This window comes from Bombus vancouverensis, chromosome 8 (assembly GCF_051014615.1).
Source record: "Bombus vancouverensis nearcticus chromosome 8, iyBomVanc1_principal, whole genome shotgun sequence".
Lineage (NCBI taxonomy): Eukaryota > Metazoa > Arthropoda > Insecta > Hymenoptera > Apidae > Bombus > Bombus vancouverensis.
In genome coordinates, this window is record NC_134918.1 from 11,027,910 (window position 1) to 11,055,617 (window position 27,708).

The window sequence follows — 27,708 nt, forward strand, 5'->3', positions numbered from 1 at the left end:
ACCCCTTCACATGCGCGGCGTTCGCGGCCACGTGAAGTGGTGCGTTCTTCCACAACTCTCGAAAATGTCGACCCTCGACCACGGTTAAATCCGCGTGTAAAGTCTATTCTTTCATCGAAATCACGACCTTTCGGTCACGAAACAAAAGTCAAAGACACAGGAGGGACGATCATTGTAAAAAGTTTACGTGACGAGTGTTGTTTAGGTGTTTCGTTAATTGCAAGTGCTTCGTTTAACAGTCTTCTTATACAGTTGCTTCTTATATAGCTGTTTCGTACAACGTTTTCCATATTGTTACTTGCAAGTACGACAAGACGTTGCAAGTATTCCTCGTTGTTTTAATAGTTTTATCGATTTTGTTGGCGAATCATTCAGACGTGGTTCTTCACTGTAACTGAAATCAGGGTTCTTCGGGGAAGAACGTGATTCACGTAAAGTGCACGTTATTGCGTGTATGAATTACTTTACGCGGGAAAAAGTATTCTCGAAGAATGTATTAAATGAACGATCGATGGACAACAGCGCAAAAGCATGTATTGCTTCATGATTTTGCGGTACTGAATGACTCTGCGATCAGGTAAATGAACATTAGCGATTACTCTGCGACATTTCGTTTATAGCATCAAATTATTCTACACAATATCACGTTACTCTCTGTATCTGTTAAAATCCTTATATATGTGCATGCCGCATAATAAGACCTTAAATGGTTGCCCTAAATAGTAAACATTTAAACTTGAAGGGCACAGCTCTTCAATTTGTATAAATTATTTTCATGTGTGTAATAAATTAATTTCTACGAGCATATTTACGCTCCGTACTTTTAATATTTCGACATTATAATTAATATTTTACATATGGTAGATATAACAGAACGAAATAGCGAAAAAAATGGATAATTAAAATACCAAATAATCGAAATATCAACATATTAAGAATTAAAGGAATTTTTTAAATTTTACAACTGGTATATTTTCAAGGATGTACTTTCAAATTTTATTTCATTAAATGTTCAGTATCCTAATTGTTTCATACTTTTGCAGAAAGTTTGTTGTATATCGAATACATGACACAAAATTGTTTTAGTTGGCGCATTCTGTGTGCTTTAAGCCAGCGTGGCATGCCAGCACGACATTACATATCCCACTAACAAAGATATTTGATCGTTCTACATTTTGTGACGCGGAGAGTGTTTGACCGTTTCATAAATGTGGTTAATAATAAATTTTCTGTCTCGCCAATATCGAATGAAAGCGTTTAGACAAATTCATTTGCGTGTCAAAGGTATTCTTAACTAAGTTATATATACTATACCACAACATATAGTCTATAATATCTTAGAAACTTTTCTTTCTCGATTATTTAACGATGCACAGCAAAATACTTTTTAGTGATAAATGCAGATGGTAATTAAAAAGTGTTAGCTTAAATATATTCTAATTGATATAATATCCATGAACATTATTAAACGTTCAACAATTTATTATTATTGTACTTTCTATGAAAGATTACGTAGCTTTTATAAGAGACTTACTAGAATTTATAATTTCCATTTAAAAATTGAATTTATTTTATTGTTCATATCGATAGGTGTATTTGAAATATACAAATTGTTCGCGTAATAATACTCTTTTTGGATATGCAAAAATGGAGGTTATTTAATCTTGAAAAATTCTATATGATAATTCACGAGCATTATACAAGTATGCGATGGTGTACGATGTAATGATGCTGGTCAAAGGCTAAGGGAAAAAGAAAATTAAATCGATCCATGCAGGGTGGACAATGACCGGGCGATACTATTAAATTCTTATGCACAATGAGCGAGCAAAAGCTTGATTTTTCTTCAAAGACGAGAATTCGTGCTGGCTTGTTAACATAAGACGAGCACTTTTTAATATTTATGAACTGTCTTGGCTACACGAAAGCGAAGCAATCAAAATTTAACAAGTCGTGAATAGTTAATAACAGCAATTCGAATTTTAATATTTTATCGAAGTTCTTTGGCTTCTGGTAATTCTATTCTATATACGTGATATTGTATACGGTATAATATTTTTTCGAATTCTTCAATATCAAAGTTTAAATAATAAGATTTTCTCGCAAACGATATGTAAAAGCATTGGTAGAAAAATAGACTGATATCTTCTACAGATCTTCATGATACAGAATAACAAACAAAGTAAACAATCTTTATAATCTATTTCAATATTCAATGAAATATTATAAATTGGTCAGAATATTGACTAAAATACTGTATAATTAATTAGTGAATTAATAACCAATTTTTGAAATTCAATTATATGCAAAGTTACTTTGATACAACTAAACAAATTTTACAATTCTATATCTATTCTAGTATAACTAAACCAATTCTCTATCATAGTGATCGAACGATGGTTTAGCCTTTGCAAAAAGTAATATTTGTACAATATTCGTTCTGCGATCTTCTGCTGATAGGAAAATTTCTTGATGGAGAATTAGTTAATGACCTATATTCACTTCCGCTTTGTTCAATATCGTACGTTCCCCATTCTGCCCTAAACCAGAGCGATTTCATCGGCACGTGGCAAATTGTGCCATAGCGTAAATTACATCCTTAGAATTCGTACGGGTAAGCGTCCTTACGGGTTGAGTCGTTTTAAAACTTCCAAACAATGGACAGAAGACAAGTCGAAGGCTTTCAAATTAATTGCGAAATTAAACACCTTCAAATTGATGTGGAATAGAATACCAGTTCTTTACAAAAATGGCTCTGGTAAAAAATTGATTGCGAGTAGAATTTAATTTTAGAATAACGATAGGACATTTATAGATTTAACACTCTAAAAATACTAATAATTCCTGTAAACTGTAGGTCATTATAGTTAGTCATGCCTATAATAGTAATTCCTGAATAATTTATAATTGCTCTTAGTATGGAAAATGTGATATACTTTGGATATTGTATCTCTGTATACATATGTAGTATAGTTTATTCATCATGAACCTAGTTAACTAATTAATGATTTGCTCCTATTACTTTGTTTATTAATATTTCTTGGCTTTATCATTTCTATGATTATTTAATATTGTAAATTCATTTTTAAATTTTTACTCTTACTTACTATTACATATCATTATTGTAATTTTTATTATTAATAAATTAATATAAAGCAAATAAAAGTTTAACGAATGTTTCATAAGGTACTTTAACTTCAGTGTTATAAATTGCGTGTTCTTCTATCATGCTTGTATGTCAAATAAAATTTAAGTTAGGCAATTATTATAATTATAGAAAAAGTTATACCGAAAGTGAGTTAGAAATATCTTAAACGTAAAAACTTTCCTAGCTTATTGTAATGATCTGTACTTTGTTATCGTTGTTTCTTTTACGTTTCTTTTAATTGTTGGAGAAATTTACTCAGAAAATTGAAAAGCTCGACATAAACTAAAGAAATGATCTCTGTTATTAGACATTAACAAAATAATATTTCTCATTAAATTTTATTGCTCGTATACATGTATAAGTATCAGCTCATGTAGTTATATAATTTTTCCAAAACAGCAAAACACGAAAGCACCGCAATATAAAACTAAAATAAAACCAAATGGCATAAACGGTTATGATTTAGACATGGGAAATTTTTTTTATTTTTTAGAAATTAATGGAATCCTGATTGTGTAGGTGTCATAAAACCATGAGTTTTAGTATTAGTTCACGCCTCCTTTTACTAGCAACAGGATTTACGATTGGTGTGAAGAACTGACCGCTGACTCAAACACTGTTATGTGTTAGTTCTGAATAACGAGTGGTCACGACCTCGTTTCTTGATCACAAAATCAATATTTCCGATTCTATCAGAATTTTTGTCGTTAATGTACATTATTCGTCCGTAACAGTAATACTATCCTTAATTTTGCACCTATAGAAGACAAAAATTCTATAAATTATACTACATCGACTTACGGTAACACGTTACAATTCTACTTTCAAATCAATAAATATAAATGCACAGAACGTAAGGATACGAATTAAAAAGTATAAATTATTTGTAGACTATTGGTTAAAGGCTTACAGCATAAATCATAGATCATACTATACTCGCTATGTATAAAAAGAAATAACGTGTTTGGAAACGCTCTAAATGAATATTTTATTATCGGATGATTATTCCATTGCTTTTTCATGTCGTAAAACGTTCCACGAGTTCAGTGAATTATTTCTCGATAATAAATCGATAAATCTCTGGTCTATAATCGGAAATTAAACACGGTAGCACCTGATCCATCTAATGCTTATTTCACTGTCTATCAAATTTCCGGAATCATAATAAAGTGAAACTCGCACGTATGCAACTATTACGTATATGAGCACGTAATATATCGGATTTCTACAGGCAATATATTGGCATGCAGTCTAGACACTCAGAATTTATTTTACAGAAATTTGCTGTTTATCATACTACCACGATAATATATTATTCGTGGTATTAAATTATAATGTGTCGGCTCGTTCTTGCAAAATTGTATATCTGTCTAAATAGTTAATTCGCCTAAGCCATTTGTAATTCTTCTGACGGCAATTCATAAAATACATTTGACTGTAAAACTCAGCTACATACATATGTTTTTATGGTGTACATAGTACGTGTAAAAGAACAATATTAAAACAGAAGACAATTTGAGGGATATACCTTTTTAAATATTTCCAACTGATTTGGAACGATTATTTCATCTTTCTGTTAGTTACATAACGAAATGAAAGGTATATCAGAAAAGTCGTTTATTTAAAAAAATATATCTTCGAATAATACGCGACAACCAATAAATATGTTAAAACAAAGATTGCAAATTTGATAAAAAAATCGATTCAAAAATTTATTTAATTAATATAAAAATCATTCCAGTATTTACCATTGATTTTATAACAGATCATTTATTCAAATTATCGTAAGTAAGTTGAGACTGCTGTCAGGGAAAGAAAAGGGTGCGCGCCCTATCACGCGGTACCAAGGAATGACCACCGACTGCCTTAAATAATTACTCACTGGATAAATGGACTGACTGTCAGTCAGTTTGAGAGCGCTTGAACTCGCCCCTTCTAATATTTAGAAAAGAAATAGGGGCACTCGTATAACGAGATATCGATCTTTTCATTAACGCAATAAATTCACAAGTTCGATGCACATTGATTACGAAATACATTTATTATTCCTCCTAACAGTGTAATTAATCTCTTTCCATAATTTGTAATTTATATTTCAAAAATCCCCCAACATTTAGGTAATAAAATTAAGCTAAAATGTATATTCCCATTAACAGTGTTTCAAAATTGAACAAAATAAAATTCACGAACATCCCTATCAGAAACATTTTTCGTACAATAAAAAAATTCCAAAATGAATACGTTCGTCTGACATTCCAGTTTTAAAAGACAAAATACTATTAATTCGAGACGTTTCATTCACGTAAAGGATAGAATAAATATTTTCTTATTTCATTTCGTTCTTCTTTATTCATTTCTGTTATACTTGAAATTGTTAGTTTGTCCAACGCGCATTCACTTTAAATATCTTGCAATTAGCACGCTATAAAAGTGCTTCTTCGAAGTACTTAAGTCGCTTGGATAAGAACACAACATTTGTTTTGACTACGAAGTAACTATGTCCGCATATAGATTGACTATATAGGGCGCTTACTAAGGGGACAATTTATGGCAGTTTCATCGTTATTAAAGAAACATATGTATTCAGTTGCTGACAAAGTTCGTAGCAATTTTATCAATCGATATATTTTCCTGTGTATTTCATGAGATCACAAGAAGATTACTTATTTTGGACTTCTGTCGCAAATAACAAAATACTGGATTCGAATGGAGCGTTCATAATCGCACATTAAATGAAACAATTAAATAAGAAAAGAGCGGGATACAACAATGAAAAAGAAATCGTTTAAAAAGACAATATTAAAAAATCAGTAAATAATAGCAATGATAAATGTTAGATTTTACTTGGCATACTTAAAATCATACGTTCTACTCCTTAACTTTCGGCAACCATTCGTCGTTTGATTACGATTTATCAATCTTTATGAGTGTTTAAGAAACTTTCTTTCGTGGTAAGGAACCAAATACTTTAAAGGTTTAAAAAATCATTTCAGAGCTATATCAAAAGCAAAAATTACTTCTATTGAAAAAGACAAACTTCTTAAAAGAAAAAGATCATTAAACTACCCCCAAAGTAGTTCACGAAGGTATTCGTACACTTATAAAAATCACTTATGAAAATATCGTGTACATGTTACGTAAAACATTTTGCGTTACGTAAAATATTTCATTTTACTATTTTACTAATAGTTTTTAGTTAGTTTCGCACAACATATTGGTAAAATAGCTATCGATCGCGTTAGGCGTTTGAACGTACTATTTTTATTCAGAGCAGAGATCTAGAAGAAGTAATCCGCTGTTTGCAGAATGCCCTTTGCAGGACAATGGTGCAAAGTATGGATTTATTTCGGATTCGTTTTCGCGTGGGCAAAGGGTGCGCGTCCACGCTTTGATACCTCCACGGACATGGGATTAGTTCTAGTTCCAGCGGATGCTGAAGTAGATTCTGTCATTTTTCGACTTCGCGCCACTGACCAGGATGCAGATTTCCCACTTGTTTTTGAAATAACTGGTAATTATAACGAATATCACATGGACAAAGCAGAAATAAACGCCTTCGTTAAAAAAATATTTCATTTGTTTAGCTACCATCACACCTGTTGTAAGGATCGACAACCTGCCGTGCACGCTGTATAACAAAGTGTGTCAAGCTAATGTAATACTAACGAAACGGCTAATGCCCGGCCGCCTCCACGATTTTGCTGTTAGGGTTAGGGACACGAAAGGAGATTCGAACTCGATGCAAGCTACTATTTCTGTTACGAACGCAACCACCCTTCGTGATAAAATATTCCCGCACATACCCTCTCTGATAATGGTACCCGAGGTAATTATTTATTGTATTAATAACAACGATTAGCACTAGCATTCAACACGTTAATAACTACAACACCTTCCCCATGACAATCGAATACATATATTCTTTTCGCATACCGATGATATCGCACGATACATTGCATCGTTCTTTATTGTACGTTTTATGAATCACATTGTTTGAAACTGAAAAAATATTAACTGTAAGACCTCTCCTATATTTTAAAATTATTGCGAGGAATATGTGTTATTCTTATTGTTTCATATACTTTTCATAAACAGTAATATTTCTTTATCAGCAGTGTTCTACTATTTAATACTTTTAGCAAAATAATAAGGATTAATCTTTTACACGTTAGAAAAGCTTGAAATTAATAAGTGTAATCTGAATATGCATGCGTGTAATGTTCGATATGCTGTTGCTCTCGTATCAAATCATATTCCTACTCTCGTTTCCTGCTTTCATGTTAATTGCCTATTATTATGCGAGAAATCTTCTAATCTGCCAAGTAAATCATAAATGTTATGATTTAGTAACTCTAAATATAGTTTTTCATTTTCATGCGTTAACGCCATATCGAAGATTATACCTATTCGTCCATCGTAAGGTATTCTAAGTTATAATAAAAGAAATTGAAATGACGTGCAAAGTAATGTTTATAGATGTTGTTATTTCTATACTCAGAGGTAAGATCGGAATAGTTATTATTTTATTGAATGGATAAATCTATCACACCGTTCTGAGCCGAAAACACCTTTATTGCACGCGCTTACAAAAACTAGGGGTAAAAACAAAAAGGCATCTTAAGCCTATCGATTAAATCTATCGATTGTAACTGGGATCATCCTCTAATTATTATTTCTTATAACTAACGTATTTGCATATGGATGGCGAGCACGAACTCCCGTTATCATTTTCAACAATGGATTACATTAACATTAATTTGTCAGAGGACAGTCTCTATTTTATCGTAAAATAAATTGTACGAAATCAGTGATTACAATGTTAATCTTATGAAATTATTTGCTTAGGATACTAAACCAGGTAAAGAATTAGATTATCTTTTAGTAAGAGCTAATTCTTGGAGTGGAAAACCCGTTTATATCGAACTGTGGGTAAGTTACAGAAACGAACAGTAATTTTTAAAACGTAGTATGTTAAGTAATACTTAAAAGTATACTATCGCTACTCGTATATCTTCCAAACAATAATTTATTATTTTTATAGCAACCAAAAGAACTTTTCACTATAAGACAGCGACAGACACCCACGCAAACACGAGGAATAATTACACTAACTGGAGAATTAGATTTCGAAACGCAATCCATGTACACTCTTACCATGTATGCTACGGTATGCGATATTTGAATAAATACTGTTAACTACTTTCTGGTAGAAAATTTAAATAACACAGTTTATTTATTAGGATCCCTATACGGAGCAGGGAAAAGATACTAGAAATATTGCAGGCTTAAGCGTCGTTGTGATAGTTCAAGATGTTCAAGATGTTCCTCCAATTTTTACGCTAGCCCCTCCCCTCACAAGGATTAACAATTCTGTACAACCTGTAAGTTGTTCCCTTTCTTAACATGATATTTATGTGTCTAATGAAATATATAAATTTTATAAAATTTGATAAGTAGGAATGAGTTTATCTATTTGTATCTGTTGGAACAATTGAAAATTAGATTCACAAGAAAAAGCAAAGAGAATTTCCATTTTTGATGATATCACGATATATGTACGTTTCATTAATAATAATTAGGAGTACAGAACTGTCGGACGACTATAAGGCAATAATATTCACATAATGTAATGTTAGACAAACTATTAATTTAGTAAACTATTTATTTATATATATTACATTTAATTAAACTATACACGAAATTATTAAATGAAAGTTTAATATACTGATTAGAAACAGAGAATATCCAGCCTCGATTAGAACGAATCAAGGAACATCCCCATTCTTTCTACTTTTATTATTTCCGACTAGTATAATTTTATATTACATCAGAAGTAATATATCTTCAGCGTAAAATTAGCAAACAGGGGTCACAGTATCGAATAACATGACTAGATATTTTTTATTCCGACAATGATAGAAATGGATCGTTCTTATTTTGTTCTAATTCCAATTCTATATTCTAAAGTGATTAATTAGAGAAAAATATTGTTAATAAATTTTGAGCAATCAAATGTAGGCCAGAAAAGCTATTTCTGATACGATGTCTCATATAAGTAAAACAAATGTATACGTTGATTTCAGGGTGATATAATACTACGAGTGCACGCAGAAGACGGAGATAAAGGTGTACCGCGTGAGATCGTGTACGGTCTCGTATCTGAAAGCAACCCCTTTACGCCATTTTTTAACATCTCCGAAACAAATGGTAAGAAAATATATCGTGATTTTAAAAAATGTATTTGAAGAATTAAACAATGTACTATTTTATATTCTTTCTTTTTTTTTGCTTTTTATTCTTTCCTTTTCTTCTTCTTTTTTTTTTTGCTATAAGGACATCCAGATAATATTTTTATAGAAAGAATCTTTAACACGTAGTTCGCTTCTGAAATACAAATTATTTACTTACCTATGACAGTCAATGGAAAGTATCGAATTATTCATAAAAATATTATACACCACTGAATAGATCAAATTTCCTATATAAAAATAAGCTGATTATTTAGAACAGCGCACATCCCATCGATATCGATGAGCTTGAAATATATCGTCAAAGTCAATGTACTGAATGATCTTTTTCTATAGATATAATTGCTTAATTTTCGAGTTATCAAAACCCAATTGACGATTAAACTTGAAAACAACTTGTTGTGAAGTTAGGAAGAAAACTTGTTACGAAGAAAACAACTGTTATTTCCAGAAGATAGATTTGAAAAAATGTCGTTATACGAGTTTGGAAAAATATTTCTAGAAGTTGTTATTAAAATAGTTAAGATCATTATTTTAAACTTTTAAAATTAAAATTACATAAATTATATAACCATGGCTATCATTCTATCTTGCGAAGAAGTTCTATCACACGGACAATCCACAATCGCGTAAAGTTTTACAATCGGTACTTACGTTGGTCCATAAATTCAACAGAGCGTGGTGAAAATTTGATTACCACGAATATGACCGGCAAACACAATAATTTACAGAGGGTGTAATTACATTTCCTAGCGTTCCCATCAGTAAGCGAATTATTCACAGGTTCACCGACATACACACCGTCGAATGACCTGATTTCTCAGGAATAATCCACTCGATGAGTAGGGTTTCAAATTAATTTACCACTACCTCGAACTCCACTTCCCGACATTAAAGCGTGAAGGAATGATTCATACTCTTAGAGGTACAGCTAGCACGGAAAAACAGATTACGTATGCAGTTCTAGCACAGTGAAAAATGAATGAAACCGTGCAGAGTGCACTGGAAGAAATTCCATTACGAGGAGAATACACCATTGATCAATAAGAGTCAACAGTTTCTCGATTTTCCCATAAAAAGAACCTTTTTCATTTCCATCAACTTCTCGATCGTTAGCGATGGAAATGGCACTGTTAGAAGCAAATATCGTAACCAAGGTAAATGTCCCTAAGAAATTTGATTGTCTTTTTTACGCAATTCTTGGATGTTAATGCGGTGTCTGATTTTAAGCAGTTCTTCGTCTCTGTTGTTCCAATTTTTCTGTATTTGTGTAGTAAACGGTCGGTCGTCACTTCTCAGAAAGTGCCATGAAATGGATCTGTTTTATCGAAGACCTAATCGTGTGTGATTTTGGCGTGGCCATTTTCCAATCAGAAAATTATGGACATTTCTTTTCTCTTCGCGGTACTGACACGTGATTCGCTCAATTGCCCGATCGGTCAACTCCACGCGAAAGTAGAGAAAATTGATGAAATAATATATATATAAAATAAGCATCGAACAAGCGCATTAGCAGCAATATTTAAAAAATTTCAAAAAGTTTCAAGAAGGACTCGGCTACTTCGGCTTATAAGTCAGCTCGTGTAGTGTTTGTTAGAGAGAAAACGTCGTTTTTACTCGTTCATTGATCAAATCTACGGTTTATGCAGCACGTTTTCCAAAATTAATGCGTTCCATTATAGATCCTTGGAAAAGGGAAGGCTAAGGGCCGTGAAACAACGAAGCAACTTTATACGCTTGTTTCCACATGATTACAAGCTCGCACGAACGTGTTATCTAACGTCTGAGATCGGTGATACCGATTCTTTTCGCGGAACCAAAAACGAGTCAGGCGAGGAAGTGGCCAGAACTCGGTAGAAATGGTCAGAGGAAAGTCTTGACGGTCTACAACGCGGTATCGATCGTACTTAGGGGTCAGTCTCTGCTTTTCAGGCTGCGATGCTTATCATTTCGTGACACGAAGCATGCGACCTCTTCGTACTCGTGTATGTATCGTGTGTGTGCACGCGCGCGCGCGTGTGTGTGTGTATAGACGTAACTACCAGAGAAAACCAGTGAAAAAGAAACACAGACAGGGCCAGAAGGAATATAGAAGATAAAAGCGTATTGTGCTCTGTAAGTATAAATGAGCGACCATATCTTTACGCGCTACCGGAATAAATAGACTCGATAAGGAGAATTTTAGCTATTTAATTACAGTTGCGAAATACGTATCTGTTTGTTACGATCTCGGTATATGTTAAATTCGTAAATTTATTATAGATATCAGATGATATCTTGAACATAAAATTTGCAAATATATAAAGTTAAGAGGACTACTTAAAAATTTGGAATACGATGAATGTACATGTAGATAATGCTGAAGAAGGTATGGCTTACGATGTACAAATTATTATCGTCTCTCATCGCACGTGTATATTCGTATTTATACAAATATTTTTGTGCTGAATTATTATTAACTATTTTAAGTTATATCAGTTTATAGGAGCTATAGTTTTATCGAAATTTATTCTCAAGCAGGTAACATTATTTTAAAGGCTTTTGTATTTCCTATATTTATTTGTATTGTTTTAATAGAATCGTAAATACTTGTATCATTGAATTAATAATTACGCAATGTACTTCAACCATAATTATATAATCGTCGATATCTTAGAAACAAAATTAAGTGAATAACTGTGTAAATGAGAATAAGAGTTAGAGAATAAGAAGGTAGTACAATGCAATGTATGTTAATAAGGGCAGTTCATTCGCTAAACTCCATTTCGTGATGTGTTATGGAAAATTTCCATCACTGGACATGCATGCTCTGTATGTCATACATAAGTAACAGGGATCATTGACCGAAATGTTTTATTCATAATTCCCAATAAAAGTAATTCGATCGTGACATAGCTTATTACTCGAACGTTTACGTATAATACATGCAAATAAAGACCTAAACATAATACAAGTCAAGTATTAAGTCTTCAACGATCTTTTCGAGAATGTATTAATTTATACAAGAGGATGTATAATTTGTACAATGATTCGTCTCATAAACGTATCATTTCAGTTATTTACATTTTATCCTACATATGGATTATATGGCATTCACTTGATAACTCATTAATTAAAGCTTCTGTTCATACAAATCGCCCACAACATGAACAATGTTACAGTTATTATTCATAATTATTAATTAGTAGATATTCTAATTTTCTTTATTCAAAATGCAAACATAGTTTAAATTTTCATATCTAAACATTTTCGTAGAGTGAAACATAATGTATTTATATACATGTTACGAAGCTTTTTAGAGATTTAGACTTATTTATAAATGTTTGATTGATAGGTGAAATAACTCTTGCCAAACCATTGGAGGAACTTACCCAAATTACGCACGTTGGAGCACCCGTTGTACTTACGGTGGTTGCTGAAGAAATAAGAAGAAGCAGAGAAGAACCTCCTGCCCAAGCCACAGTCGTTGACGTTGGCTTTCTTCTTGGGGAGCCGGGAAATAGTCCACCATACTTCGAGAGCGATAAGTTGGTACCTGAGTCGTGAATAATTTCCACTTTAATAACTATGAAATTTACAAATTGTTAAGGACTAAATAAATTACACATCAATTTTATTCTATGTCTTTTTACTAACGATTGAAAAAAGCATATAATCGTTAGAGTATCAATTATTACGTACAGGAGCAATGACATTAAAAATGATAAATTTAATTTTAGTTTAGTTAAGCAAAAAAAAAGAAGTTTAAGATAGATTAGATTATTCCTTCTTCTGAAATTTGAAATTTATGAAAAACGAGGGAATTTCAAGTATTTTCCGACCACTTTTCAACCTGTACATTTCCATTAATCCTAAAATGTAATTTATATTTATAAAATATCTTATTCCTTTGCTATAGTTACGTTGCTACGATAGACGAAAATCCTGAGCCGGGGACCGTGATAAATTTTGGTGAGCAATATTCAGCCAGAGTGAAAGACGAAGATATTGGAAAAGCCGGGGTGTTTGCGTTAAAGTTGGAAAATAACAATAATACGTTTGAAATAAATCCGACGGTTGCAGAACGCAATGCAGACTTTGTTATAACCGTTCGAGATAACACATTCATCGATTATGAATTATACAAAGTTTTATCGTTCAAGGCGAGTATAGTATATATAGATTGGTCATTACATTATATCTGTATCACAAAGTTTATAGCTATCTAAAAAAAAAAATATAATAAATTATAATAAGTTTAATTATTCTTCGATCAATTCTTCTTTGTTTGAATTCAGATTGTAGCTCAGGAAGTTGGTCCAGCCACGAATCTATCAGCGTCAGTGCCAGCTACAATATTTTTAAGAGATATAAACGATAATCCGCCAATATTTGACGAACAATCATACGAGATAACGTTATCTGAAAACGTAACTGCGGGTTCACGCGTGATTCAGGTAAACACCTAACTATCTCTCGAAGAAATTTCATGATTTTCATAAGTAGATTATTCATATAATCTTATAATCGTAATACCACTTATAATTATCAATTGCTTTTAAATATACCACGATATCTAAGAGAAACCTATACAAACTGTTAAATAATAAAAACTATTATTTTCATCTGATTTAGATTGAAAGAAATTTCTTGATCCTTTCTTTGTAAACCATTGTATCTATATTTCTTCTTTACGTTTTTCACGTTTTTCATATATACAACTATACAAAAATATGTACATTGTTCTGACATAAGTTACAAGGTTGAGGAAGAAATGATTAAATAATATCGACTGTCAAATAAACATTATAATATCTCCTTTCGATAGGTGCACGCAACTGACAAAGATACAGGTGTTTATGGCAGTATCCGATATACCGGTATAACAGGAGAAGGCAGCCAAGCTTTCACTATGGATTCAGACACCGGATTAATAACTGTCGCTATGGGCTCTTCCTTAGATCGTGAAGTTGCAGCAAGACTTGTATTAACCGTTGAAGCTCGGGATGAAAATGGCAATGGCAACAGTGGCGTTGTTCCTTTAATAGTTAATCTACTTGACGTGAATGATAATGCACCAATATTCGAAAAGGACGTTTACGAGTTTATGTTGAACTCTGATCTAACTAATTTTACATCACCAGCCTTGATAAAGGTATATTAAACAATCTTGACAATTATCTTCTGTGATTATTACGCCCCCTCCATCTTACGATCTTTTTACATAAACCATTGTACTAGAAAATAATTCAAAGTTACAATATACGTAGTCATATTATAAGTAGACTGAAGATGTTTATGAATTTATGAGAAATCTAAGCAGATATATATCTAAATGTAACATGGTATTGTTATGTGTAATTTACAAATAATTGGAAAATTTATCCATCTACTATCAGTCTATAGTTGCGTTGATGAAGATAGGAATTTTCATAGACATCTGCAGTGTAATTAAATGATATAAACAAAGATCTTGCAAGGAAAAAGAGAATGTAACTATTGACAGGCGATTGACGCTGACGCAGAGCCACCCAACAACGTAGTTAGATACGAATTAGTTTACGGAAACTACGGGAAGAAATTCGATTTAAACGAAACGAGCGGTGAATTAATACTTCTGTTGCCGATTACGAAATTCAGACAAAAGAAACAGAGCGCATACGAGAAATTTTCGAAGAAAGCTAAAACGAAATTTGTCAATAGTCAAGAAGAAATACGAAACGATTTCTTCATGGTGACTAGAAATGTGAATGAATCTACGAGGATTAATTTGGGAAATTTAACGAAGGAAATGTCGACGGAAGTTATAAAGAAACGACGAAAACGAGCTGACGACGATGCACTGTACACTCTCACTGCCAGAGCATACGATCTAGGTAAACCGATAGAAGATTATTTGTCCAATAACTTTCCTGCTTACGGTATAAGTGCAAAATAATGTAATTTATTGTTAGACACAAATAATATACATTTTTGCAGGTGTACCTCATCTTTCAAGTACAACAAAAATTCGGATCCTCAGTGGAATCGCAATGGAAGCACGCATAATGATGTTCGTGGTGCCAGGAGAACAGCCGAACTCAACGAAAACTGCTGAAACTTTAGCTGCTATTACAGGTGGTCGAGTGACTGTGTTAGAAACGCGACCTTATATTCAACGGAATGACACTGGAAGTACAGGGATTCTTCCTGGAGGAGGAAAAAAGTTAGTGATCTACCGATATTCGGTACATGATCATTACGATTTAATCACTCAATGAAAAACATTTTTCGACTATGAATCAGTCGATAGTTAGATTCTGATGTACACTATTAGAGGGATTATTCATTGTAAGATCTTCTAATAAAATCTTATATTTATTTTTTATTTATGTACTCATTATAAAATCTTATGATAAATAATATTGTCAAGGAATAAGGAAAGGCAAATTTTCTTTAATATTCAATCACTATGGATTTTTTATTTTACATATGAAATCAGCAGTGAAATAACTTAAACTATACTTTTTCAGGAGTATTATCGTGGCTCGCGTCGAGCAAACGGAACCAGGTACGTCTTTGGTAGATGTAGAAAAGATTCGAGAAGCTTTAGCTGCGAATGGAGTCGGGATCATTGCTGGAAACGCGATTATGAACACGAGTATACATATCGACAATACAAACGCTCCTGTTGATGAAACTCCACGTCATACAAATGTCAATGATGGTCAAACGACTCTTATTAACAATACTATTGCTGCTGTTCCAAGCGAAGAAGTGGTATGTATACGATTCTCAACTTCCAAATTATATAGTGAAAATTGTAAAATAAACCATTTATCTGCAATAATTACTTTGTCTTGTTGTTTGTAAGATATTTAAATAATTAACACTTGAATGTCTAGTTTATATAAATTACGACTTTCGTAATTTATTACATTTAGCTACATTTAAAAAAATGACGAAAATTTGGATAAATGTTTTAGACGGTGTACAAAGCAGAAAACAAATTATTATTCTGGCTTCTGATAATCCTGGTGTTACTTATACTTTTGGCCATTGCCGCGTTAATTATCTGCTGCATATGTCCTGGATGTCCTTTTTATATGGCACCCAGAAAAAGACGAGTACATTCGTCAGAAACATTGGTCGTACGATCAAATGGAAGACCAAAACGACATCTTCATCGGCAGCCTGCGGTAGCTACCGAAGGTAATCTATTTTTTAATTATTATGTGTATAAATTTTATATAATCGTATATATAATACATGTAATATAATACATATAATAATATAATAAATAATACTAATGATAATAATATAATTAATAACTAATATATTGTTGATTATAAGTATTAAAACATCTGCTATATCTTATGTCACTCATATTATACGTCGTATAACGTAAAAAAAACCTATAATTTATTTTAACCATAGAATTATTTAATTACACAATACAAATACGTTTAAAGTTTAATATAAAGCTTAAAAACCTAAACGACTTTATAACAACGCGAAAAGTTACTTTAAATAACATGTGATATTTTTCGTATTAACCAAAATATCGTATCATTATCAAGGTTTTATATTTGTTATTATATTTACGTTATTCTTGTATCTTTTATATTATTATCATATTAAACAAATATCATGCTATTATTTATATGAACTTTCGTCGTATCTCAGTATCGTGGAATGGAAGGAAACAGGCATGGAGTGCTGATCCAACAAGAAGAAATTGGCAATTCAATAGAAGAAACGTAAAGAATTGTTCGCTTCCTGGCGACGTTGCTTACATTTCTGGGCAACCAAACGACGTTCAAATGAACCTCGAAGCTCAAAGATTAAGAGATGGACATTCTTACGGTCACTCGAGGAAGAGCAGAATAAATGAACAAGAAAGAATGTACATGGAGGATGTGGAGGATCAAAAGGCAAGAGGTTATCGTACTGCGGAATTAGACTCTTTGCAACGACATGAGATGGAAAGAGGTTCCGATCTGCAACATCAAGCTTATAGGCAAAGGTAGGTAAGCTGTCATCTCACGTTCACTCATACGTTTTATTTTTATATGGAACGAAATGGAATAAAATGGAACTCTAAATTTACACGAAATGAAATGAAATAATACAGCGGAGGGGCTCGTTCTCTTTCTCAAAGTCACGATGTCGTTGTGTAGTTTCTTCAGGCTTGAAATCATCGCTGAACTAAATTATCTTTCTTGTAAAAAAATGCAGGACTAAGTTTATATTGATTAAAATCAGATTAAGTTGAATGTTATTCGCCACTTTTCTTTAGTACGATTATCGTTACTATTCTCTGTTGTACTTACATATAATTATAATCATTAATTACAATCATAATACTCGTACATAATACTCATAATAATCATAATCATAATACTCGTACTCTGTTTCAACTAGAACCAACTTAAATAGAATTTAAAACAGTTCTGTTCACCTCACGTAACATCGTCAGTCGCCTTAATAAAATCATTAGTAACATCATTGATAGGTCGTTGCTTTTATATATGTGTAGCTGAATCAAAATCCGATCGAAACTCAATTCCATAGATTCGTGGAAGCCGACATGAACGAAGAACCAACTGTCAGAGAGCAACATTTCTACCGCGAAGGAAACGCTGAAGTCTTACGGCTAGTGACACGAGGACAAGTGGAAGATACGACAAGCCATCTTCACCAACCTCATCATCATCGCCCAACAGCCTTGATCGTAGATGGCAAGGATATAATTCTGCAAAGATTCATAGAAGACCAGAAGTCGAGGCACGAGTTGTCGATGCAGGACATCGAAGCAGCTCGTAGCATGGAATCGCATCAACGATCGAAAGAAGTATGTCAGCAACAACAGCCAGAGATAATCCTGATACCGGACAGGTTGGATCTCGGTCATAGGCAGCACATCGAAGAAATAGGACCTAACGTGCAGAGGCTAGTGATCGATCACGGTGACTACGGTTCGCAAAAGATAGAGCAAGAATCTCTAAGGGAATCTCAGATGAGAGAAACTATGAGGCAAGAGAAGCAAGAGGCTGTTGCAAGTGGTGCTCCAATTGCTGAAAGACCGCCGGTCGTTACCACAGATCACGTTCAAGCAAATAGCAGCCAGTATCCGTTTCACGACTTGGAGCTAGCAAGACAAAACGCGCTATTGACTCGATTACTACTCGAAAGAGAAAATCGTCGTGCAGGAGGCGGTGGAGTGGACTCCACGAGTTACTTAGAAACGCAAAGCCTTCCCGGACAAGTAGCGATCGCTACTCAAACCGACAGAACAGCGGCCACTCAAACGGAACGTCAGGTGAAAAGCAGAAGCGACAACGACGAATCCGACGAAGAGTCAAGACACAGGAAAAAATTGAAGTCTAGGAAGAAGTACGGCGATGGAGATTGGAAAAGGTCTAGAACTCTATGGATGAAGTCGCCGATCGAAGAAGAAGTGAGTCCTTGTTTCGATAAACGATTGAGCATTCTGAGGAAAAAAGTGAGGGAGGTGAAAGAAGGCAGGAAGATTTCTCTGGAGCCGGATGTGCTGAGGGAAATTTCGGATTCTTTGGATGGAAACGGAAGTTCGTACAAAGGCGAAGAGGACGAAACGATGCGGAGTTATCAAAAAACCGAACGCACGAGCATCAGTTATAAGATTCTGAACGAGAAGGAGACTGGCTCGCAATCTTCCGAGGAGATACGTAAGGAGAGGCACGAGAAAAGTTGCGAGGACGTGACTGACGATCAAAAGATGAACGTCACTGAGTCCACTTCCTCGCCAGAAATAAAAGTTCAACGTGAAAAGTACGTCCGCGAGAAGGCAGACGGCAGAAGTCCGAAAAAGGAGGGAAAATCGAAGACGCAGAAAAAGTCAGATGGCGTGATAAAGCCGAGTTTCAGGATTCTTGAGAAAGAGTTTACAATGCTAACGAAGAAACTGAGCAAACTGGGTGACAAAAAATTTCAGGAGAGCACTGGCAGCGACAGCACGAGCCAGGAGAAGTCAGACTCGTTTGCGAAAGAGCCGAAAAAGGACTTGGATCAGAAAAGCGCGAAGAAGATGGATTCCTCGAGTTCTCAGAAACAAGCAGCTGAATGTACCGCGAGCTCGTTGAAGGCCGAGCAGAAAGGAAAACAGAAGAAGGAGTCAGCCATAGCTAAAACGAAACAAAAGTTGAAATATCAACAGAGTCAAGTGATGAGTACGGGAAGTTCCGAGTTCGACGATGCTCTTGACAAACCGAAGAAATTTTGCGGAACTCGTCACGAAACCGTGAAACAGAAGCAACCAATTAGCACTCAAGGTCACGCGAAAGTGAAACGTCAAACGCATATGGAGCGACGAGAACCTAAAAAGCAAATGTCCGAATTTCGAGACGAAGAAGTTGAGAAGCGAAAGGAAGGACCCTCGAAGGAAACACCAAAGGCTGAATTAAAGTCTGAGAGGATTGGGAAAATGATGATAAAAGCACCGAAACTGGCTACTATATCTCGTAAACAGAACATCGCTGAAGAAACCAGTACCAGTACAGAAGAAAGAAGAGGAGGAAGAGATGCGTTTGCTCCAAGAGATTTCGAAAAGAAAAGCAGTACCGAGTTTTCAGAAGGAGATTCAAATGGCGTACAGCAACGCGTGGTAGAAAGGTTTCCAAAGAAGATAATTGAAAAATTTAGCGACGACTTCGTTGAAGAACCGAAGAAAGAAATCGTGAAACAACAAGCAACAATTTCTACGGGAGAAGAGCGGGATACAACGAACGTAGAAAAACACAAGATAGTTACAGAGAAAGAATTATGTATTCCTGACACAATACAGGTGTCAAAAAATGGGTTGAAGTGGATTCGAGATACATTCGAAGAACCTGTGAAATGTGATGATTCTGCGGCTCATGCTAAAGAAGAATTGATTAGAGGTTTTACGGCTATTGATACGATGGCTGCAACTAAGAAGGAAGAGCTCAGTGAAACTATCGTACGAGATCGGCAAACTGATAAAACTTCGCCTGAAAAAGAACCTATGGAGAGTATAAAATATAGCGACACAGCTGAAAAAGAAGAAAGTACGCAAACAGATAAATTAACGAGCGAAGCTGAAAAAGACATAGCTGAACATATAAAGGATAAATTAGAAGATTATAAGGAAGAAGATAAATCATTAGATGAGTCCAAAGAGCAAATTGAAATGATACCAGTGCGCGAGTTAGAAGAGCGGAAACAAGACGATAAAGAAGATGATAAATACGAGTATTTGGAGCAGAAAATGAAAAAGCTGTCAAAAGATGTTGGGGAAGAGAGTGTAGTTTTAAAAGAGCTTAAGAGGGCAGAAGTAGAATATAGAGCTGAAGGAATTTCTACAGGAAGGGAAGAAGCAGAAAAAGAACTAGAAGTCGAAGTTGATGCTCTTAAGGAAGAAGAACGTAGTGATAAAGTAGGTACAGTGCAAAAGATCGAAGAACCAGTTGAGAAATATATAGAAACTGAAATGCCAAGTAATGGACAGGACAGTGTGAGACAAGATGTGGCAGATGAATCAAAAATACGTGGGAAAAAAGATAAAACAGATAAAGCTAATGGAGAAGAGGAAAAATCAGTAAAACACGTAGATGGTTCAAAATTAGATCACGCTACTATCGAGGAGAAGGAAGGTCCAATGCAAGCAACATCTAGTGACCAGGAGAAAAAAAAGATCGACTCAGACACAATTGAAGTTCCCCGTGAAAAAGAAACTACGTCAATGAATGAAACTTACGATCGAAAAGTTGAAGAAAATGTTTTTTTAGATGAACAGAAAAAGTACGACGAAGACGTTACAAGAATTAAACCTGTTGATCAAATTGTAGAAAGTACTTTCGTAGATGAAGATAAAGAAGGCATTAGTGATAAAAACGAAGTCATGGTGAAAGCTACAACTGAGGATGACAAAGCTGTTGAAAAGGCAAGTGAGGATTATAAAATTACTGAAAAAGTAACTGAGGATCAAAAATTTGATAAGAAAATAATGGATGATCGTAAAATTTTTCCAGAAGCAACTATGGATCAAGAAGTTGGTAGAGAAATAAATAAGGATCAGAAAATTGATGAACAAGCGAGGGAAATTGATCAAATTACTGGAGAAGAAACTTTTGGGGATTCCAAAATTATCGAAGAAGCAACGAAAGATCAAAAAATGGATAAAGAAATAACTGAGGGTCAGAAAGTTGATAAAGAAACCACTAAGTTTACAAAAATGGATACAGGAATGAAAGAGGATGATAAAATTCTTGATAAGACACCAGCGGACCATAAAATTATTGCAGTTACTGGAGACAAAAAGACTTCTAAAGAAACAACTGACATTGTAATTGCTGAAACAGTAATTCCAGATGATAAAATTGTTATAGAAACAACTGAAGATCGGAAAATTGATGAAAAAGCAGCAGAGGGGTATAAAATTTCTAAAGAAGCTGCCATGGACAAAGAAATGACTAAATCGACAACTACAGATTATCAAATTGGTAAAGACACAAAGGACGATGATGATATTGCTGGAGAACCAACTGCAGATCAGAAAATTGATAAAGAAACAAAGGACGATGATGATATTGCAGGAGAACCAACTGCAGATCAGAAAATTGATAAAGAAACAAAGGACGATGATGACATTGCAAGAGAATCAACTGCAGATCAAAAAATTGGTAAAGAAACAAAGGACGATAATGACATCGCTGGAGAATCAATTGCAGATCAAAAAATTGGTAAAGAAACAAAGGACGATAATGACATCGCTGGAGAACCAACTGCAGATCAGAAAATTGGTAAAGAAACAAAGGACGATGATGATATTGCAGGAGAACCAACTGCAGATCAGAAAATTGATAAAGAAACAAAGGACGATGATGACATCGCTGGAGAACCAATTGCAGATCAGAAAATTATAGAAACAGTTGAGAAACAAGACGCTGAAGAAACTAAATATTATGAAACTGTTGAAAAAGCAACCGAGGACTTCAAAATTACTGAACCAGAAGCTACATATCATAAACTGGTTGAAAAGACAACTGAGGATCACACAAGCGTTGGCGATCTCGGAATTTTAACAGAGACTATCGTTGATTTCATTGGTAAAGAGAAAGCATCCAATGGGGAGAAGAAAATTTCAATGGAAATCGATAAGGACAAAGTTAGTGAAAAAGAAGCTATTTTTTTAGATAAAGAAAAGGTGCCTGGTGAGCAAGCAGGTACTACAGATCTTAAATCGGATGATCAGCAAATAGACAAAGAGGATGTTCTAAATGGAAAAGAAAAAACCGTAGATATTACGCCTGATAATGAAAATGAAAAAAGAAAAAGTAGTTCTCCCAAAGAAAAGGAAACTTCTGCAAAAAAAGAAGTTACGAAAGAACCAGTTACTAGCGACGATCACAAAATTAGCGAGAGAGATGTTTCTATTGACACGAAGGAGGAAACACGTGTTGAAGATGAAAAAGAAATTGTAAAAAGCGAAGAAACCAAAGAACAAGCAAGTATTATCGACGATGAAGAGAAGGAAAAATATCACGATAAAGAAGAAAAAATAATTATAGAGACTGTAAAAATTGATGACCATCCGATCGAAGAAAAAGAAATTAGTAAAGGAATGCAAAAAATAGTCGATTCCAAAGCCACTGAGAAAGAGAGTACAGAAACAGAAGAAACTGATGACAGTCAAATTCCTGACGAGGGAATTGTCCCAGAAACTTCAGAAATTAAACAGCAAATTACAATTGAAAAACAGGATGATACATCAACGATTCAAGATTATCAGATCGATAAAGAAGTTATTCCCATGAAAATACCTGATGACACCACTGAAGAAAAGGATGATTCGTCAAAAAGATCAATCACTGAGAAACAAGATGGTGAAATAACAAAGGACTCGATAGAAATGCCTACTTTGATCGATAGTGATATGAAAGAAGAAAGTCCAATGGAGTCATCAGCTGTTGATGATCACACTGATAAGACAGTTGATGTCTTCGATACATTAACGAATGGCAAAGGATCGATAATTCCAAGTACTGAAAAAGAAATCGCAACTATCGAACAATCATCTACAAACGATAGAATTATCGAGAAAGAAGTTGCTTCGTTATCTTTCGACAACAAAGAAGAGAAAGAAAAGAATGGAGTCCAAATTTCGAATATTAGTAAATCTCCGACCCCTCAAACAGATGGCGAGTCTGGGACACTTGTGGAACCACCAGTAGACGATAAACAAACGAAAGAAGACGCGGGGAAAGATAAAATTATTGATCTCTCGGATGATGACAAAATAATATCAACTTCAAAGGATGCGACAGAAAAGGTTGAGCAAATTAACGTTCTTGAAGGAGCAAAGGGAAAGGAATCCGACGAAAAGATAAAAATCGATGACTCCTCGAGAGATGAAGCGACAAAATTAGTGGCAGAAGAATCTGTCGAAAAATCAGAAATTGGTAAACCTTTAAAGGACGAGACAGCATCACCGGCGAAAGAAAGACAAGACACCGCCAAGGAGTTATTCGAAAAAACGCACGAAGTGAGCAAGGAACCCGAGAAACTTTCGAATAATGAAACAGCAGATAGCAAACTAGCACGAACTACCGAGAAGGTGGAGCAATTGCGCGAACCGTCGGGTAAAGTGAGCAGTAGTTTTCAGGAAATCGAATTGGTTGAAACTTCCCCGCAGATGTACGAGACGACAGAGAAAGAAAAGTTTGCGTTTGATTCCACTATACGGAAAGCTTCAACAGATTCCGGGAAAATATCCGAATCCGAAGAGCAGTTGAAGTCAGAGAGCGAGCAAACTGAATTACAGGAAGTAGAACAATTTGTTGAGGAACAAACTTTTACCGCGGAGGAAGCCGACATTCAGAGAGAGGCATTTCCGGAGGAACAGTCAAATATGGGATTTAATGTACCTACGATTGTCCCCAATGGCGAATCAGATAAGCAGGATCTAACGAAGCCGAAAATGGATAAAACTTTGCTTCTAGAGGAAGATATAGTGCAAGAAGAGAGGCAGGAAATACCTGTTGAGGGAAAATTTATAGACGTAAGCCTTCCACTTTTTACAAGCATAATAGATACGGTGGTTGATTCTGAAGATAGTGATTCATCGAGTGATATTTCCAGGAAGACAACGTTAACTACCAGACCGTATCAGACACCACGACATCGCGCTCCACAACTTTCTGAGAAAGAAATTAGTCAAACGGAAGAGGCAACTGGACTGCAGGACATGGAAGATGAGGAACGAGTGACGATATCGATCGAAGAGATAGAAAATGAGGACGTAGAATCTTCGAAGGAAGAGAAAATGTTCGTGGAGTTTGAAGATACAAGCGAAACAGAGGAAGATAAAGAAACTGTATCAAGGGAAAGGACTATGGATATACAAACGCATTTTAGTCCGAAGAAAATAATCACAGCGACTGACATAGAAGATATGAAGAAAGACGAGAAAACAGAATCTGGATGCAGCTTAGAACTGGCTAAAGAATCCTCGATCAGTACAAAACTAGAATCTGGAACGAAGGAGTGCGATACAAAAGCTGACAGACAAGATGAAGCTCGTGACAAAGAATGTTCGACTAGTACGAAACATGTAAAGGATACGAAAATAGATTCTGAAACGAGAGGCTACGATAGAAAGCCTGATAGGCAAGATGAGATTCGTGAGAAAGAATCGTCGACTAGTACACAACGTGTAAAAGATACAGAACTAGAACACGAAATGAAAGACGGCGATAAAAAGGTTGATAAGCCAGATGAACCGTCATTAATTTCTAAACTTGCAAAAACCGAGACCTTTAAAGTTACCGATAGAAGAATGAAAGAGCTGGAAAAGAAAAGAGTAATTCAACGAAGGAAGAAAAAAAGTACTTCCGAGGAATCTTCCGAGGAGAAAGCAACTCATTTTCACGATGTAACGAGTCACGGTGGGTATCGGACACGTAGAAAGCTCCCGGAAGAACAACTGAAGCAAAAAGATAGCGATCAAACGAAACAATCAAGGAAACGAGATGAGGAGTCACGACGAAAGCAATCTCTGTCGAAATTGAAAGCCGAAAAGGACAAAAAATCATCCAGTAGCGGCGAGAAATATCCAACTCCACCGAAAACTGGAGAAATCGATACGAGTAAGACACGACCGAAATACATGGCCTGGTACAAAAAGAATCGAGAAGAAATGGAAAAGAAACGAGCCGAATTAATGGCTACGGACGACGAGGAGCAACTTCCTCGATGGTTACGAAGGAGTATGAAAAATCAAAAAACTGAGAAGGAAGGTAAAAAGTTATCGAGCCATAAAACTGCTGACACGACTCCACGGACTAGACGCAAAGTGAAACCTTTGGTAAACGTCGAGTCTGAACAATTGAAAGCTATCGTTCGTCAAGGAAGAAAATTAAGGAGAGCCGAAGGAGGAAAAAACGAAGATCCACCGGTTCAAATATTCGCAACAACGCCACCCTCGGCATCGCAAGATCCTAAATATCATTTGCTACAACATTCTGAATACAAATACGAAAAGATATCTGCGCCATTTTACCTTCATCCTCCACCTGTTCCTCATCCCTCTCCGCAATTGTCACCAGAACATTTTGATATTCCACCTACGATGGAACAAGGGTGTACCGGTGAAGATTTCGATTCTGGAATAGCAATATCGTTGCAGGGTGGCAACAGGTTGCGACACCAACAATTATTAGAAAAGAAAAGTGTATTTGATATCGCTTACAGCGAAGCTGCCCCTTCTCAACTTCGTTCTGACAGTACTACACCTCCGTCTTAAATTAGTAATAATTTGAGAATCTTTCGTCTTTATAGAAAACTACCCTTCTCTGTCGTTTAACGATTTTTAAAATATTTATTCAGGACGGATACATTGTTAAACATTTTTGAATATTTTACGCGACAATTAACTTTATACAATTAATCAGTTGTTACGGTTTAACAAGTGTACAGGACAAGGTGAGGACAGATTTAAATCTATTATTATCGAGCTCTTAAATGTTATGAATTCTAAAAGAAAAAGGAAAAGGACACAAATTAAACTAAAAATGACTAAATTACGCACAAAAAATGCAGGGTTAATTATAACATAAAGTATATTTCAAAAATTGTCACGTTTTAGAATTGACACTTTGATAGAGAATAACATGAGACGAATATGAAATTTGAAAATGCATTTAATCATAAAATTTGAAAAAACGTTCAATTTCGATCGAGAGTGATAAGTATGTATACATAGTATTTACTATAAAAATAGCATTGAAAGGAGTCTGATAGAGTTTAATGAATTTTACGTATGTATATGTACAAATTTGATCAATATTCATTATGAAATAAAAATATTTAATAATATAAGTAATTTTATCTAAAAGAAATCTATAAAATCTAATATAAAGAAGCAAACGGAACTATTCACTAAAAATTCTAAAATATATTGTATAGTGCTCACAAAGTTTATATAATATAACAGGCCTCTAAATTATAATAATATAGTTTATTTTATTTTTAAATTTCAAACTGTGACACTTTTCAATTTAATAATTTTAAAGCATAAATATCTTAATATCGTTTTATAGAAGGTGGTAAAATGGTAAAATTGTCCCACTAATATCTATAAAAGCATAAGATGGAATTTTAAAAAAGGTATGTCCATGCTTTTCAGAATGTTTAAAAATTAATTAATTAATTTACATAATTTTGTCTTATAATAGATTTTTGCGTCTGTTTTAAGTATGTCGCTAGTCTCAGTTTTATGAGATACCCTGTATTATTACGTTAAATATGTCGGAAACCATTATACATATTCTTATTCTTTTATTGTTTAATGAATATTAATAGTATTCTATAAAATCGATAGTACGTGCTTTTATCTGGTACAAGCTAAGTTGCTTTATCCGAAAGCTGAGTTTTTATAACTCGTAAAGATAATTTATGAACCCGGCAATTGTTACAACCAACCTCATTAATTCTAATTGATTACGCGACGAGCTGGTTGATTATACTGAAAGGATTACATAGTGACTAATTATGGTCATAAAACCACTTATAGTACTCGTACGATTTATTGTTCATTCTCTTTTATTTATTGAATTAATTTTAAAGAAATCTGTACAAATTCTTAAAATGTACTAAAAACTGTACAAAACAACACTACATTACTCGCATTACTCTATCAGATTCCTGTTTTCTCAAAGAAATTACTTCTTTATAACTGGTTTTTTCAAAAATGAATACTACTTTAAAGAACAATTTTGTTAACGTTATCGTCGTCCGAAGAAAAAAGATATATTGTTTCGATGACCAATTTTAGATTATAACTATTATTCCAAT

General features: G+C 34.3%; 1 protein-coding gene across 1 annotated transcript; it reads left to right on the forward strand.

Moving 5' to 3' along the window:
* Positions 1-27,708, forward strand: LOC117162672 (uncharacterized). The gene is made up of 17 exons (XM_076620619.1): positions 1-577; positions 6,454-6,659; positions 6,733-6,974; positions 7,994-8,077; positions 8,190-8,315; positions 8,389-8,529; positions 9,232-9,355; positions 12,731-12,923; positions 13,295-13,538; positions 13,674-13,832; positions 14,204-14,530; positions 14,882-15,251; positions 15,355-15,580; positions 15,888-16,134; positions 16,341-16,566; positions 17,041-17,380; positions 17,929-27,708. The coding sequence occupies exons 1-17, from the start codon at positions 501-503 to the stop codon at positions 26,156-26,158; spliced, it is 11,562 nt and encodes a 3,853-aa protein (XP_076476734.1). The 5' UTR covers positions 1-500; the 3' UTR covers positions 26,159-27,708.

Bases quoted from the DNA above. Each gene is read 5' to 3' on its own strand.
- LOC117162672 (XM_076620619.1), top strand. From the start codon at position 501: ATGAACGATCGATGGACAACAGCGCAAAAGCATGTATTGCTTCATGAT. The intron at 8,316-8,388 runs GTATGCGATATT...TTTATTTATTAG, and splicing joins CTCTTACCATGTATGCTACG to GATCCCTATACGGAGCAGGG. The intron at 14,531-14,881 runs GTATATTAAACA...AACTATTGACAG, and splicing joins CATCACCAGCCTTGATAAAG to GCGATTGACGCTGACGCAGA.